Source organism: Vombatus ursinus, unplaced genomic scaffold, assembly GCF_900497805.2.
Source record: "Vombatus ursinus unplaced genomic scaffold, bare-nosed wombat genome assembly UNPS02001287.1, whole genome shotgun sequence".
Lineage (NCBI taxonomy): Eukaryota > Metazoa > Chordata > Mammalia > Diprotodontia > Vombatidae > Vombatus > Vombatus ursinus.
In genome coordinates, this window is record NW_020941065.1 from 8,634,539 (window position 1) to 8,652,329 (window position 17,791).

Below are 17,791 nucleotides of genomic sequence, written 5' to 3' on the forward strand. Positions count from 1 at the left end.
AAAATTAAATTTTATCATGAAAGACACCATGTCCATATTTAAGAAGATAAAGAATGAACGTCCTTACAATAAACACAAGGTAGAAAGACAAGGAAGACTTGGGGCACAAACATGAAAGAGCTTTCACGAGGAGATGTGAGAAGCCCACTGTAGCAGCACCAGTGGGCGATGGCAAGGCCGGCACCCACACCAGGGTACTGGCTCCAGGCCAAGCCAGAATCAAGAAGTGACAGGACTGGGCAGATGATGAGACAAAAGGGGAGGAGACTGCTGAGAACAAGACTCCAACAGGGAATACTGAAGAAACGGTGCCAGCCTCAGCAGGAGTCAGCGGGTCTGAGGGGGAGGGGTGGGGAAGGAGGAAGAACTGGGTGCTCAGTTTTGGGCCTGCTGCACATAAGATGCTCGTGAGAGCTACTCCACTGGGAGTAGCATCTAGGCAGCTGGAGCCACTGGCTTGGAGCTGGGAAGAAGTTTGGGCTACAACAGATATTCACAGGTCATCTCTAAGAAAGCAGAAGTTAAGCCATGGTACTGAATGGGACTGCCCATGGAGTTGAGGGAAGGGCCAAAACCATAGGGAGACACCCACCTCAAAGGGCTGGGAAGAGGTTGAGGCCACAACAGAAGAGGCAGAAGAGCAGTCAGATGCTCTTCGTACACTTTGAGGCGGTGATCTCAGCCACCTAAATGAACTGTGGTAGGCTTCCAAAAGCCAGTCCACAGCACCTTCTAACTTCCAGAATTTAATAGTTTAAAGGGCCAATCTACCGGCAGAAAAACAGCTGTGATACACGTGCAATTTTGTATTTATCGTCTCAAAAAGAAACACAGTAAGATATGATGTCTGTGCCTTTCCTTATTCTAACAGGGTGGCAAAAAATGGTCCTATCTTTGCAGGCCCAAGGAAATTTTAGATTTGAGGAATATCACTGCAGCCTAGTATTGTAAGGAGAAAAGGCTATTTAAATGGAAACTCAGTACTAGGCATATAAGTGCTAAATTTTCATTCCTTAATTGATGGCTTATAAATAAATATCTGAAATGATAAATAATAAACAAATTAAATAAATTCTTTTGGCATGAGGGCAAAAATTCAGAAAGAGGGTAATGTCAATAACTTCAAAATACTAGCAACAGAAATACAGGGACTCCATTTAACCAGTAGGAAGGATCTAAGATAAATCACTTTTTAAAAGAAATTCAAAATCTTTCCTATTTGGATCTTGTTAGATGGCAAGACAATATCATGAAGAAGACCCATGATTTTAAAATAAGAATAATTCAGTAAAAGTCAGAGGCTGACCATATAAATAATTAAAAATGATAGAACGGCAACTAATAGTAACAGGAGGGGAGACATAGCATTAATCTACATTTGTACTAAGTGATATCTAGAAAGAATAACATAGTGCAAACCCAAGAAAAATGCCTATTAGTGGAAATAAAAATATAAAATACTATTTTTGAGAAGTAGTGTGTTATAGTGAAAAAAGTACTAGCTTTTGAGTAAGAACACCTGGGTTCCAGTCCCAATCCTAACACACCCTGGCTATAATCATGAGTAAGTCACTAAACCTCTGGAAACCTCACTGAGCCTCTGTTTCTTCATTTTAAAATGGTGATAATACCTGCACTACTCTTACAAAATGCAGGAGTTGGAAGGATCAGAGGACAGATTTAGAGCTGGAAAGGAGCTTAGAGATGATCTCTTCCAACCTCCCATTCCCCTTTCCCCCTTTAAGAGCTGAGAAGGCCAACTCTTAGAAGTTAAGGGGACTCACCCCAGACCACGTGGTTAGCATAAGTGTCAAGAGCTGGGACTGGAACCCAACTCACTTGACTTGAAGTGTCAGAGACTTCCTAACTGCCAGGGTTATTGTGAGGAAGGAGTCTCATAAAACCATAGAACATCATGCAAAGGTAAACTGGAGGAACAGGAGGAGCACACAACAGGTTCAAAATTCCAAAAGAAACTTCCAGCAGCCACAATTAATTATCCAAAGAAAAACCAACCAAGAAAAATATACCAACTCCAATTAAGTGAAGGAGAAGCTCAGGTCAGGTGACTCTCTGGCAGTTAAACAGCCTCTGGAAATCCTTCTTCCCCCCCCACAGCTCTCGCCTCATCAGGTCTCTGCTCTGCCAGGTGTCCCCCAAGCCCCACCGCTCTGGTGTTCTTTGGACCTACCGTGAGGGCCTGGATCTCCTCCTCTGCTTCTGCCGTTGTCTCCTCCAGCTCGGTTTTCGCCTGGCGGAGTTGACTCTCCAAGGCTGTGCGAGCGGACTGCAACGCCGAAAGCTGAGATTCTCTCTCCTGGAGGGAGAGCTGCAGTTCAGTGAGCTGGCGCTTAAGTTCCAACTTCTGTTCTTCGTGCTCTAGACTAACCTAATTAAGAGAAACAGCCAACACTCAAAGGCAGTCAACTGACAAGGAAATGAAGGCAAAACCTGACACAGCTGTGCCCCTCAAACTGGGGTGGCAGAACATTTACTGAGGGCAGCACAAAGGAAAACATTCCACTGGCAAACCTCATTGCTTCTGATAAACCTAGCCGGTGCTAGAACTGTCCTAGGCCTTCATGCTATCCATCACTTAAAATAGTTAAGGGCTTGGAACGGGTCCAAGAGAGAACTACAGAGCAAGAATCTCAAATGCAAATTAGAACAATTACTCATATATTTAAAAAAAATATCTAATAGCTGTATCACACACAGAAAATAGCTACAAATAACTTCCTATTAGTAACAAGGGCACGTTTACAATGTTAACAAAACTTGATTAGAATGACAGACCACTTTCATTTAGTTTAAATATGCCTGCCTTGATTGACTTTTTATTAGGTAATTCCCCATTATCACACTGCAAACTGGTGCTTCTTACCCCCTATTAAAATACCAGAAGGAAAGAGCACAATTAGCATGCCTCTGCTCAGGAGACATGCCCACCCAGAAGGCAGAACTCCCAAAGGCAGGTGACATGCCATGTGATTTCACGGGGGCGGGGGTAGAACTACTTAGGGTAAAAGCAGAACTCAAAGACCAGATATCTCTGCTCTCCAACACTTTCTCTCTGTAAAAGTGCAGGATACTCTGCAGACCATGGGGTAAATCCCTCTTGGGTCAATCTAAACACAAGGACCTTGGCAAAGCTAAAAGATGAAAACCCAAGCAAAAAGCCAATAGTCCAGCTACAACGACAACAAGGGAAACAGCAAATATGGGATGGCTAACTGGTGTTCAATGGATGTACACATTCATTATTCAAAGCCACAACAGATTCAAACATGAATAGATGAATCTAGGCAACATATATAAAACAAGGTGGGAAAGTAGATTTTATTTAGAACAACAAATACTTGGCCCACAGATTTCAAGGTAAACTTGGTTCTTTTAGGTGTATCCTGAAACTCTCTGAGAACTTATATTACACCTAAGTTACAATATAGTGGAGTCTTAGGATTCTTCTGGCTAATGGCAACTCTAAATGAGACAACTCCAGAGTCATGTAACCAGGGAGTAATGATAGCTAAGAATGAGCCATTCATTCTTCAAATGTCAGAAGGAAAGAGTATGAAGATGGAGGAATGTCAACTTAAGATAAGCCACTATGCATGATGATGGTCTGGTATTCTTAGATATAATGGTAACACGTGGCTGGCTGAATGACTACTATTCACCCGTTTTCCTTATTGTTCTATATGCAGCTTGTTGCCAGAGAAAATGAAACAAAATTTTAATTGCGAAGCTGACCTTCCTAGCCAAATCCCCAAAGGAAACACAAGCCCCAAAAGACTGAGGCTTCTTGCTTCTCTCTGGGATATACAGTGAGTCTAAATGCCTAATTCCAAATGAAGCAACAAGTTTCACTGGAAACATCTTTCCATGTATTTGCCCTGTTAAGATGGAGCTAGAGTCCTTGCCTGCCTGGGGGCCACACCATAAGGTAGAAATTTTTGAAAGGGGAAAAGCAAGGGAATGAAACACTATTCAAATGTAAATTTTCTGCAGAGATGTATTTTAACTACTTAGAGCACTAAGTGAGGCCCTATGCTAAAAAGCCTATTGTAGAAACTAATAAAAAAAACAGTCTAGAAAATTAAAGTTAATTATCCTCTGAGGCTTTCAGACCACTTAAAGGCATGATGAAAAACCTCTCTGTCCTCTCTCTTTCCTTTTAAGACTCCATTATAATTGAAGATACTCCCCACTGTGAGCATTTCAGGTTCGGGCCTTGGCCCTACTCTCTTCTCCCTCTGTGCTCTCTTCCTTGAAGCCTCATCCATCTTCAGGGTTTCAACTATTAGCTCGATGCAGATGTTCCCAAACATCTGTCTACAGCCCTTTCTCGTCCTGGAAGTTTAAACTAAGTTCAAGTCCCATATCTCCAACTGCCTCCTGGACATTTCTACTCAGATGGTCCACTTGCCTCAAACTCAGCATGCCTAAAACCAAATTCATCTTCTCTACTCACACCTCATTCCTCAAAATAGAGGGGGGCCCTTATCACCGCTTCTATTATTGGCACAGATATGCCCGCAAGCCACCCAAAGCTCAAAAATTTGGAATCGTCATTCATTCCTCCCCTCTCCCTTCTCCATGCTGTTAAGCTTAGTTAATTGGGAGGTTAAATTTCTCCTCGGCACGTAAGATTAATGAAAAATGAATCTTCATTTGTACCTCCCTCAGCCTTGTCTCCAGCTCTAAAAGGCGACTCTTGTCACTATGGTCTTGATGACTGATTTTTTCCAACTGTTCTTCCAGCTTTCGATTCTGAGCCTCCAATTTCCCAGCTTGTGTTTCCAGATAAAACTTCTGTTGTCTGAGTTCTGAAATCATCTCTTCTTGGGCTTTCCTGATGGGGGTGGAGGGAATCAAACAAAAATACATATTCACTTGCAGACCATCATTTGATTTAGAAAGTACATACAAAAATAGTATAACAGAAACTTCTCAATAAACGGACCATGATCACTCCCAAATTAGCTTATCCTATTTCTGCCTCAAATATACATCACGGAAAAATCTGGTTAACTTTTAGTCATCTTTGCTCAGGTCCCCACACCTGTGGTATTAATCATGCATGTGGGAGATGATAGAAATATTACCATTTAACTCCTTTTCCAATTGTGAAGTCTATCTAAGCAGGCAGAAAATTAACGTAATAAGAGATTAACTTTATGACCTCAGGCAATCACTCACCTAAACAAGGTCCCAAAAGAGAAACAGGAAGTAGAACCTATTTGGAAAAAGTATCCTTTTTCCTTCCATTTCCCTCAGATATGCACTACTCCTTTCTCTAAACTGCATAGAAGTAACAGACCAGAAAGATTGAAAGGCTAAGAACTGTCTTACTGTGACCTAAAGTATCTAGACGGGTAAGAAGAGCCACAGAGGGACTTGTAGACAAAACCTATGACCTATGGTTCTGTTTTAAATGAACAAGTTTAAGGGAAGACACACAGAACTATCCTGAAACTCAATCTTCCTTGATGGCCCATTTTTTAAATTACTTTTCTGCAATAGACTCGACTTCCAAATTTTCCAGAGGCCAGAAAAACAAAACAGAAGCTACCCATTCACACAACATTCATTTCTGAACAGTTAGAAAAGCAAGTCACTTTAACAAGAAATGGAGATACACAAAAGCAAAGCTATAAATAGTTACATTAAAGAGGCTGCTGACAATGCCTGGAGAGACTAAAATATCCTTTTTTATCCTGCAATGTCAAAGTAAGTTGAAGTATTTAAGAAAGCTGGGCTGAGGGAGAGTTAGGGCAGGCATCACAGAATTTCTAAGTTGGAAGAGACCTCAGAAGCAACCTAGTTCAAATGGAACCCTTCCAGAACATGCTCAATCCAGCAGGGAGGGGAACCAACACTCTCTAAAGGAGTCCATTCCACTTCTTAGAAGTTTTCCTACACACGAAGCCTCCATCTGGCACTTTCTCATTTCTCCCCATGGCTCCTAGCCTCCTGCCCTTGGACCAACAAGTAAGCCCCCTTTCCTGGGCCAGCCTCGAGGAGCACTAGCATGTCCCACTCCCCGTTTTCTGAGATCCTTTGGTCAGGCTTCACACGGCATGAACACCAGGCCCTTCCCAATCCCAGCTGCGTCCTCTCCCATCGGACTAGACTCCTTGGCAGCCACGTTACCAATTCACACCGAACTCTCGGCCCAAAGCCCTGGGTTTTCTTTTCAGACAACCAGCTGCGTCAGCACACCTCCCTCAACATGGACTTGCAAAGCCAACTTTTATCTCTATTAAATTTCATCTTAAAGACTATCAAAATCTCACAGACGCTGACTTTGTTCTCCCGCATGTTAGTTACCTCCCTCACCTGAAAACTTATTCCACAGGTGTTTTTATCCAAGCCTGACAAAAATAACAAAAGGCACTAGACCAAGCTTAGATTCCTGGGTCATTCCACAGGAGACTTCCTTCCAAGGCAATGTCAAACCGTCAAGGGGAAAGGAAAGAAATGGTTGACTTGTGACACTTAGATGAGACAAATATCATACAAAAAGAAAGGTTCTGAGCTCTGAGCAAAGGCGTGGGCGTTTTACAAATCAAAGAAATTGAATTTGTCACAATTTCCCAAAGAGAAAGTATGTGTGCTTGGCACTTGGAAAGTGAACCCTAGAATGCAACCAAGAAAGCAGCTAGAATTCTGGAGACTTACATGTTCCTCTGGGTAAAAAGGCTGCTATTTGCTGCCAGTTTATTTGCTTCTGACAATTCCACTATCCTCTGTTCCAGAGACCTGATCTTGGAATCCATAGCATTGATCATCTGAAACACAATACTCTTTTAGACAACATACATCTGAAAATGCCATCAGTTAAGTCAAGATTCACGGTCAGTGTCAAAATCACATCTAGAATATTTATAATCTGGCCACAAGCAAAGACTGACTCAAAAAGCCTTTAACATGTCGGTCATGAAAGTCATGGACACAAGCTGATATCCAGTCTCTCTTCTAAGACAGAAACAAAAATAAGTAGCTTCCATAAAATGTTTTGAAGGACCACAATTAAATGGGTACATATTTACATGTCATTAGCTAATTTGTGGGATTCATTCTCAGGAATTTCTAAGTGAAAAGTATGACATTTCTTCATTTGTCACTCCACCATCGTCTCCGACTGCCTACAACAAACGAACATAACTAAGAAAGGGAAGACACACAAAGCTAAGGAAGAAGAAAATGCGATTACAAAAAACCCTACAAAGCTTCTCACATCACCCTTGGGAAGATGCTGTCTGAGAGGGTGACATAACATCACATATCATGGTTTTTTCAGTGTGATTTTCATGTGAGGAAGTCATGTTCTGTGCTGCTCCCTGGCAAACACCTAGTACAATAATGATGCTCAAAATCTAAGCAACAAGCCCAGAAACGGAGTCTTCTCAAGTATGTGGCCCCCAGAGCACGGTGAGAAACGACTGTTCAAAGTACTTTTCAGTTTGGTCCCACCTACCGCCTTCTGCTCACTGAGAATCTTGCTTTTCTCATGAGCTTCTTCCTCGTGTCTTTGCATCATATTCTCAAGGGTTTCCTTGTCAGCGAGATCTTTCTTTATCTGATTGTCCAGCACCTAAAGGAAACAGAAGAGTAAATGAATGACCTAAGGACCCCAGCTTAGGAGAAAGACTAAACAGGGGCACTTGGGAGGGCTGCTGCCCAGGAAAAGACGAGGAGAAGAGGAGGAGCAGGGAAGAAGTCAAGGCCTCTAAACTTTGGGGCAAGCAGTAAACACTGACGGGGCTGAGGCAATTATCAGGGGGTAGTTTACAAATAATACCATTCACTGGAAAAATAATTGAGTAGAGTCATTCTAAGTACCTATTTAAAACTAGTTGCCTCACAGTCTACAGAGGCAAACTGCACAGGTCAGCTAAAGAGTGTTTAGGGGAAGGCAGAAGAAAAGAACTTGCTCTCTAACTGGTCCTAGAAAAAGCTCTTATGGCCAGCAGATGCTGCCTGTGATTTGGAGCAGCAGAATAGCATACTTCATACCAATGAGCAGGTATCGCACTTCTCTTCTCAAGAAACACCCTCTAATCCTAGCCACCTTTAGGATGAGTCTGCTCGCAATTAAGTCTCAATTTATACGAACTGTGTTCTTCACTGATGAACAAAGTAGAATCTGGGATGTGGAATCAGCCTTCTGTGGTTGACTGCTAAGCCTGAGGACAGAGGGCAGAATTCTAAAGTGACAGCAGACAGGTTCACATCCCAGACCAATAAATAAGGTAAAACACTATCTATGATGGCCGACTCAAGTCGAATTAAATAGACACTAGAAAAGGAATGAAGTGAGCCACTGTCCTCCACACATCTGCTCCGGTCTAGCTAAAGAAGAAACATATCTCTGAGAAAAGGAAGCTGATCATTCCAATGGAAGCATCTTTTGCTGCCACGAGGTAACAAAAGGTGACAGTGTCACCATCTACCAGCTGGACTGAATGTCCTAGGAAGTACATGGTCCTCCCTGCTGACAAAAATAAAAATGAGAAAAAAAGACTTCGAGCTCTTTGAAAGCTACCCCATGCTTCTCATCCATGTAGATTAACCTAAATGATACCAACCACATCAAGAGGGACAGTAGGGTGTTGAAAATAAAGCTGAAAGAATTGGGGACACAGGCAGGGTTCATGTCTTTTCTATCAACTCTGTTAAAAAGGAGAACTAGTTTCACCAATCACAAGGACATCTTGCTAAAAAAGACTAGACAGCTGGAATGGGGCTCATCTAATGAAGAAAGGAAAGAACACATTTCAAAGAACTGATGTCATGAGAAGGGCTTTAAACTAGGGCCAGTGGATAAAAAATATTAGCAGTTGGTATGAACACAAAAGGTAAAGACAGGGCCATGGGGAGACAGAAGGAACACATTGGGACAGGCTGCCAGATCTCTTGGATGCTTATGTCACAATTCTAAAATTATGACAAGAGACATACTGAGAGAGGGAGAAAATAGAGAGTTTTTGTATATGATCAAAACTATGACCTAAATGGCATTACAGAATCCTAGTGGGACGATTCAAGGCCATAACAGCAGTAATAAGACATAACAATTATTCAAAAGAGACAAGCTGGGGAAGGAGGGAACATGGAAGCAGGGAGGAAGAATAGGAAGGTTAAAGCTCTTGTTATCCAGAACTTATGTATTTGTAGTCAGGTCTGACAAGGTAAAAATGATGGACCTATAGTAAGCTTTAAGGGAGAAAAACAAGGAGAATGTTCAGAGACAAAGTCTACCACAGATATCTAAGTAAAGATGAGGTAGCTTTTTCTAAACAGGTCTGTAACATAAATAGGAGAGATTTTCATAACCCAGCCAGTCAATGTAAAGAAAACTCCAAGTCACAGGCTGCCCCGTAAGTTGGAAACATCTTCTGTTACATGAGAGAAATTTAGGGACCAACAGGTTACAATCAGAGTTGAAAGGGTTTGGTGTCCACAGTTTATAGGTTACAGCAGGGAAATCAATACAAGCTCCTCTTCCTCTGGCCTTCTTCTCTTTTTTTTTCCCCCGGTGCTTTAACTGGGAAAAAAAAAAACAAACCAGAAGGGAGGCCAAGGGCAGGAGCAGAAGGTGAGGACAGGACTTAATTCCAAAAAGATTGATGGCTCTTCAAGTACACTGGCCAAATCACTAATGGCACCAGAGAAAACTGAAGAGCCTCTTTCAAAGTCTGATTTCCAAAGAAGATAGGAGGTGGTAAAGTTTCCATCTCAAAAATGATAAGGTAAAATTCAGTTAATCATGAAATCGTGTGTCTGACTTCCAAATCCCCACATGGATAACCCCGAAAACCTCCCACAACAGACTAAGGATAGAGTTTACTCAGAGCTCCGCAAGGCTCCGAAAAAGAGCCCCACAAGTGACCAGGGGACAGAAAGAGTCTGAGACGTGTACAAAGCGTGTGCTCAAGGAGATCAGAAAGTCTCTTTACTTTAATTTTTTCCTCGTAGAGTTGCTCTTTTTGTTTCAGATGCACCTCTAGGTGCTGGGCTGAGACCTGAGCCTCCCGGTGCTTCTCCTCCAGCTCCTGAATACAAAAGAGTAAAAGGTCAGGTGTGCAGAGGGAATAAATAATATACCCAAAGTATGTTTAGCATACATGGTTAACATAACTTTGGTATATGCAGTATCATTAACAGGCATCTCCTTCCCCCTCAGAAGGAAAGGAAAACCAGCATTACGCCTAGGATGTAATAAGGGGTTTGGTATTTGAAGGTCTGACATATTCGTTCTCTCTCTCCCTCCCTCCTTCCTCTCTCTCTCTCTCTCTCTTTCTCTCCCTTATTATCTCTCTGTCTCTTTCTCTCTCTTTTGTTGGTTCTAAGGGCAATGTTAGGAAAGCTTTAGTGTAACTAAGCCAGCTTCTGTCTCTATCACTCCCCACTCTACTACAATGTGAACCCATCAGGCAAATAAAGATAGAAAATTTCCTGGAATTATATTCCATTCCTGGAATGGAATTATATTCCATCTTGGTCCATTTCTCTCTGCAAGGTGCTAAGACAGCCTTAAAAGGGAAAAGTAGTAACTTTCATTCTGATAAAAAAAAAGTTATCACTATTTTTCTATACTTAAAAACCCAGCATACTACTCAGGAACTCAGCTAGAAGAAGTTTAGATATTTAAAAAACTAAAATATCATAATAAAAATAGGCATATGGATATTGATACATGCAAATCTGTAGAGAAAATATCATATGAAAAAAACACAAAATGGTGCTGATTGCAATTAAGTAAAAATTTACACATGTACATTAAAGGTCAGACATGAACAATGGAGTTATGGAAATTATTTAATGTTCACTTTGTTTTTCAGTAAAGTTACATTTTAATATTCCAAAACTTTACTTTTATAAGCGCTTACTCATGTTCATGGGGGGAGGGGCTTTAAAAATGTGCTGTTCAGGTTTCAAGATTAAACTATTCTGCGTGCCGGTCATTTAGCAACCCTCTCATTCATTTGCTAACACCAGGATGGTCTTTAAACAAAGTGGCATCCTGTTGAGAGGCACATGCTCCGAATGCAAAGCTATCTCCCATACACTAGAATTCCCAGAAGTCTGGGCCCATGAGTCAGTGAAGGCCGCCATCAAAATCATTACATAAAACCTGCGCCTGATTCTACAGAGGGCTGCTAGGCAACTTTTCTCTGAAGTGAAGGGCAAGGAAACTCGCAAGATTATATACAATCATAGAAAAGAAAATGCTTGAAAGTCACGTGCACAAAAATTACTAAAATTCTGAGATTTAAGTTTTTTGAATTCTAATCAGGCAACATGCACAGTATAGTTTGAAAGAGAGAACTTCTTGAAAAGTTGAGTATAAAAAAACTGACCAGAGGCATACTGTGATCTAGTGGAAGTCTCAACGATGCAGAGACAAAGGACCTAGATTTGAATTCCATGCCTGCTACTCGTCAGCTACAGTCGGCACCTTGGGCAAGTCACTTAACCCTCTAGGGCTTTCCTGTGCTCATCTACAGAATGAGGCTGGTGGACTAAATAAACCCTGCAGTCCCTTTCATCCCTGATCTAGCCTATGTAGTGACCTTTTTTTACCTGCCACTTACAGAAAGGGCTTTAGCACAATGCCCGGCACTGAAGCACTTTCTTAATAAATGTTTATTGAATGAATGAAACTTTAAAATCTGCAAAGCCCCTTACAGACAGGATCTCACTGGGGTCTCACAATAACCCACGTGGAGGAGACACAAAATACATGCCACCTTTTACTCTCCCCTACTCCAGTGGAACTATGATCTCATCTAGGTGGGCACATTCTTTTTAATGATGGAGATCACAATCTATCTAAGCCTGTCCATCCTACGCAGCTCTTGTCTGGGCCTTTCCATCAGTTCACCAACATGCTGGGGGCCTTGCTCTCAGGCTTCAGACATTTCATACCAATGGACCCCTGTCCTTCAGTCATGCCTTCCTCTTGCTATAGGACCTGCCCATATTTGTTTCCAGTATTCCACCTATTTCTCTGGTGAAACCCATCACCCTGCTTCTCCTGTGTAATTCCATATCTACAACAGGCGACAGATGGCTCATAGACACCATAGTACCCCTTCTTTGGGTGATCCTAAAATTCAAATCCCTGTCAATGGAAAGGCCCTCCAGATATTCCTATCTGCAAATAACATTGTGTTGATTTCATCAAGTCCTAGAACATTACAGAGCCTCCTAAATCAGAGATATAATCAATCCGAAAAGTTCAATCTAACTATCCACAAAGGAAAAATCGAGTGGATGAAGAATATTCTGTTGTTCAGGCTAGGATGTGCATCTAGAGAGACATTTAGGAGCTCCTAGCTCTCAGACAGTCATTGCCTGTGGCCAGTGGGCTAAGCCTGGCCCAGAACAGGCTGGTTTTCATCTGGAGACTGCACAGTTCTTTTCATGAACTCAAGTTTCTCTCTGAAACAAAGGCCTATCTTTCTAGCACCTAAACTTTTCCACTCAGTCACCTTGTTGGATGCCATGCAATATCATATCCTCTACGAATCATCTTTATTTCACAGATAAGAAAATCAGGCTCTGAGGGATAAGGAACTTGCTCATGGTGACACAGTATTGAGAGTCAGATTTGAACACAGATCTTTACTTATGCAGTATGGTAGTCTATCTATCTACTATGCCACACTGATTCTTTTGGCAAAAGACAAGAGTCTCATGTAATTGGAATTATTTCCAAATTTATTTGTTCTGAAAGTTTGGATTCTTGTGATCAGGTATTTTAGAGCAAAGTGAACCTCAAGTTGAGAAGATTTCCAAAGCACCATTATTATAAAACTTTTAATCAACTTCTCCTATCTGTATCATAGATACCATATAGATCAAAAACATTGTCAAAACGGACCCTCCCATTACTGTACAGACAACACAGAAGTACTTAGGTACATGAAAATTTTGTTGCTATTAATTCATAAAGGTTAAGAAAATAACCAGTAAGGAAAAAAAATAATCCCCACAGCCCGTTTCCAATTTTACTAGGTAAAAGCATGGCAACAACAAAAAAATAAAATAAAATAAAATAAAAAAATTGAACTAAAAAAAAATGGGGCAGCTAGGTGGCGCAGTGGATAGAACTCCAGCCTTGGAGTCAGGAGGACCTGAGTTCAAATCCAGCCTCAGACACTTGCCATTTACTAGCTGTGTGACCCTGGGCAAGTCACTTAACCCAGATTGCCTCACCAAAAAGAAAAAACACAAAACACTAAAAGCATGGTAACAGAGCCCCAGCAAAAACTCAAATTTCTGAATCAGAACCCTAACACTCTGTTTCCTGCTAGTGAGTCTGGAAGCAAACACCACCACCACCCCACCTGCACTCCCCAAGGTTTCAGGAGCACTGACTCCCAAGTTTCAGTTTCAAAAGGAGATTAACTTACTTACTACAAACATCAGACTCCTAGAAATAGGAATAGTCTAAAATCTGCTTTCTTTGCATGCAGCTTTTTTTTCTTTAGTGTATATGTTTTAGAGTATGTTCATTCATTTGTTCAGCCCTTAAGGACAAATACAACTGCTATCCACCAAGATGTCCTAAACTATTAAAAATAGCACCCTAAATCATTTGTCAATTTAATACCTAAACACTGCTTTGGTAAAAGGATAGGAAAACACAAAGTGTCCTCTCACTTCAGTTTGCTTAGCACCAAAGACAAAGCTGACCCATTTCTTAAGGTCCATCAATCCCAGCTCAGGGCAGCATTCCAATAACCTTTGGGAAGGGGTGTGTCACGCACATACACATGCATACACATACATACTTTTTCTAACTTTGAAAATTCTGAAGTGATTATGAAATTGAGAAGACTGAAAATGTCAGGTAGTCTTAAATCCCAGTCACTGCTATTGACACACAATATTAAAACAGAAAGAGGTTATGACTGGCCCACAGTTTTTCCATCTGTGCAGTGGAATAACATGGCTTATTTCAAAGGTAGTTGCTCTTTCGCAAAGAACGAATTATCAACAAAGATTATATCATTAAGTCTTTCCTATCTTTGTTATTATTTCTGGATTAGGGGTTAGGTAGAATGTTTGAGGAACATTTAAAAACATTCATCTGCCTCGCCACCAGGCAGGGGCAGACGCTCACAATATCTGTAAATACCACCAGTGGTTTCGCCCATTAGGTTAATTTGGTCATCAGTGCCTAAAACAGAATCATTATGGTTATTAACCTAAAAAAAGACTTGCTAGAGCTAAAGAAGTTTAAAAAAATCCTAACTGTAGCAGAGAAAGTGAGTGGGCGAGTATGGATCTATGACAAATACTACTCTAAGAAAAACAATTTTGGATGACTAATTTATTCTCTCCGCTACAGGCAACAATCTGGAATTCACTTAAAAGCCTAAATCCTTCAAGCTTTTCAGGACGGGTCCTAAAGAGTTAATAACCGCACAAAGCTATGTTGATAATATCTGGTTTATGCTTTTATAAAGTTTACAGGAAATGACATCTCGTACAGAAAATGTCAGACAGGGCACTTATATCAAAGATCAAAGCGCGCTTGTCAGCATTCAGTTTTCCACCTCATTCTTGGATAAGAGGTACCCACAAATGTTCGCTTGTAGTTATTCGGTGACTTCTTTTCCCAGGTGAAGAATGCGTATGCCCTCCTCCTTTTCCCTACAACCTCTGACCCATTATTTTCTCCACCTGGATTCTTGCTCACCAGAATTTTATCAGCCATCTGTTGAATCTGTTGTGACTTAGTCTGGATATCATCCTTCAGTCTGTTTTCTCTGCGTTCCACAGTCTCTAGCCTCTTTACTTGGTTCTCCAGAGAATGGCGTCGTTCCTATAGATTATAATCAACCAACAAATATTTATTGAGCAGCTCAATGGGCCAAGCACTGCATTAAGTGGCGTGAAGAATTACAAAAGAAATCTGTGACATGGTCCTTGACCTCAAAATATTTACAGTCTAACTGGGGAGACGAGACATGAAACAACCGCAAACAAAACGATACACAATGAAGTGCTAAGTTACATGGTACAAATCCTAAGTGTTTTACGATTTTAAAGGTGAGAGGGTGAACAGTAAAGGGCTGCTTCATGGAAAAGCAGGCTGTGGAATGAGTAGGATTGGGATAAAAGGAAAAGAGGAGAGGAGAGGGTAGTCATCCCACATAAAAGGAAAAACATGAGCTTTAAAACGGAGATGACAACGAGCAAGGCACATTCATGAAACAATGAGGAAATCAACCTGTCTAGACTACAGGCTGTGCATGAGGAGTGGTACAGAATAAAACTGAATCAACAGAATGACGCGAGAACAGAGGCCTTAAAGGGGAGACAGAGAACTTTAAGTTTAATGTGCAGGAAAACATTCAAGGCTTCTGAGCTGGTAAATGATGTGATGTAAACAATGTCTTTATATCCTCAGTACTTAGCACAATGCCTGGCACACAGGACTCGTTTCACAAATGCTTTTGACTGACTGACCACTTTGGTGTGGCACACAGGCTACACTGGGAGGGAAAGGTATGGAGCTAAAAAGGCTTACCAAGAGCTTGCTGCAGGCATCTAAGTAGAAGGTCATGAGGACCTAGATTAGGGTGGTGGCAAAGGGACTGGAGAGATATTGTAAAGAAAAAAATCAAGAAACCTTGATGACTGACGGAATGAAAGCCAAGTATGAGTTAAAGACAGAACCAAAGTATCAAGCCTAAAGTTAAGTGACTGGGAGAATTAGAAAAGAAGGAACTGAAAGGGAAGGTTGACTTGAGGAAGATGACCACTTCAAGATTGACCAAGATGATCAATTCTCTGGAGGTCTGCTGGGACTTATGGTCCAATGAGTGGTTTCAGACATGGAAGCAGAGTCTGGGTGGTAAGAGAACAGAACTAAAGATAAGGATTTCATCGTCATAAGGATAGAGATGACAGTTAAAGCCATGAGAAAAGGCGGACTCTCTGAGCTAGAGAACACGGAAAGAAGAACAGGACTGACTGACACTGACCTACACAAAGAGGAGTTCTTACAGATCACGGAGGGGATCAGAGAACAATCAGTGAAAACGAGAACATCACAACCGAAAACCATCCTACTTCAAGCTGCGTCCTAAAGCCCCTCAGGTCCTAAAACGATTCCCAGGCCTTTCAAAGTAAGTGTGGCGGAGAGCGGCAGCGGATGGTCAAGGTTGGCACTGCCCCCTTTCTCGGTGCTCCAACAGCTCGTCATCACTCCCTGCAGGCCAAAGCGGCCCACTCACCTCCGCCTCAAACAACTTCTTTTTCATGCCTTCAGAGGAGTCTTCCCTGTTCTGCAGCTTCTCCAGCTCCCTCTCAGCTCTCTCCTTGGCCTGACGAATATTCTGAAGCAGCTCAGTCGCCTCGGAGCTGGCTTTCACAGCCTAAAGGAATACAAACAACTCCTGCTTATGTGGCACTTTACTGTACAGACTACTTTCATCACAGCCTTAGAAGGCAGACAGTACAAATATTATTATTCCCATTTTATAAATGAGAAAACAGAGGCTCAGTGAGGTTAAGGCTCTTGCCCACAGTCACAAAGCCCAGAAGGAACCAAGCACAGTCTTGAATCCAAGTTCTTGAACTACAAATCCAACACTCTTGATTTCAGCTACATGCCAGGGGCAGGGACATGACCTGAGACGTTATCAGTACAGTAACTCCCAGACAAAGAACCAACCCAACCCAACCCCGCCCCCACCACCACCACCAAGGCAGGTCAGCAGCTTGTCTTCAACTTAGAATCTTAGAAAGCTACCTGGGGACAAGAAGAAGTTAAATGACTTGCCCAGAGTCACACAACTACATGGGTTAAAGATGGAACTTAAACCACATCTTCCTGACACCAAGGCCAGTTCTGCCCACTAAGTCGCACATCAATACTGCAGACTGCCCAAAAATGCCGAAAAGTAAACCTCTCCTGGGTAGAAGAGCCATAGTGGCCATACTAATTCACATGGATTAAACAATGGTCATCCTTCTTGGAATAATGTGTAGTAAACTGTTAATTATCCTAGAAAATAAATCAATAGGATACCACCATATTGAATCTCACAATCTCTATTTAATTTTGTTTTTTTGATGCAGAACTTTAAAAGAATTTGTCATTTCTATCTAGAACAGGGGTTCTTGTGAACTTGTTTTAAATATGTTAATAATGCTATATTTCAAGAGAATTGGCTTCCCTTGTAATCTTATATATTTTACTTTATGCATTTAAAAACATGATTTGGAGAAGGGGTGCCAGAAGGGTCCGTGACACAAAAATGGTAAAGAACCCTGATCGAGATAAGGACAGATAAATAGTGAAAGCGCTTGCTTGAATGAAGGCAAAGAACATGCTCATTAGAATCCAGAATGACCAGGAGTTGGCATTTACCCAACCAAGCACATTGACACATTCAACAACCATAATCTTAAAATCTTAGAACTGGGTTTCACTCCAACCTTTTAAAATAACACTTCCAACGATCGACCGAGAGACAGAAAATCATTAGATTTGTCTTGCTACCACTGGTATGTTGTAAACTTCCTGGACCACCATTCCTTCCCCAATGAAAACATAAGCTTGCTATGGTTCTCTACTGTGGAGGTTCACCAGGTCACATTGGCCTCTGGGAGATGAGTTTCTGATTTTAAAGTGCACTGGAAAACTGACTAGGTCACAACCAAAGCACTCTTCATTTCTGGGCCTACGAAACAGTGAATCCATCCCGAGGCCTCCAAGTTTCTGAAGTATTGTAACTAGAATTTCTACTTGCTGGTCTAA

The 17,791-nt window shown here is 41.5% G+C and overlaps 1 protein-coding gene across 1 annotated transcript in view; it reads right to left on the minus strand.

The window, feature by feature from the left end:
• CIT (citron rho-interacting serine/threonine kinase) overlaps window positions 1-17,791 on the minus strand; it is a 160,696-nt gene that overhangs the window by 64,082 nt on the left and 78,823 nt on the right. The window contains exons 17-23 of the mRNA XM_027862269.1: window positions 16,263-16,403; window positions 14,720-14,845; window positions 9,966-10,061; window positions 7,484-7,600; window positions 6,685-6,794; window positions 4,681-4,855; window positions 2,192-2,389 (exon numbers count right to left, since the gene is read on the minus strand). Coding sequence (XP_027718070.1) covers window positions 2,192-2,389; window positions 4,681-4,855; window positions 6,685-6,794; window positions 7,484-7,600; window positions 9,966-10,061; window positions 14,720-14,845; window positions 16,263-16,403 — 963 coding nt within the window. The remainder of the gene's footprint in view (window positions 1-2,191; window positions 2,390-4,680; window positions 4,856-6,684; window positions 6,795-7,483; window positions 7,601-9,965; window positions 10,062-14,719; window positions 14,846-16,262; window positions 16,404-17,791) is intronic.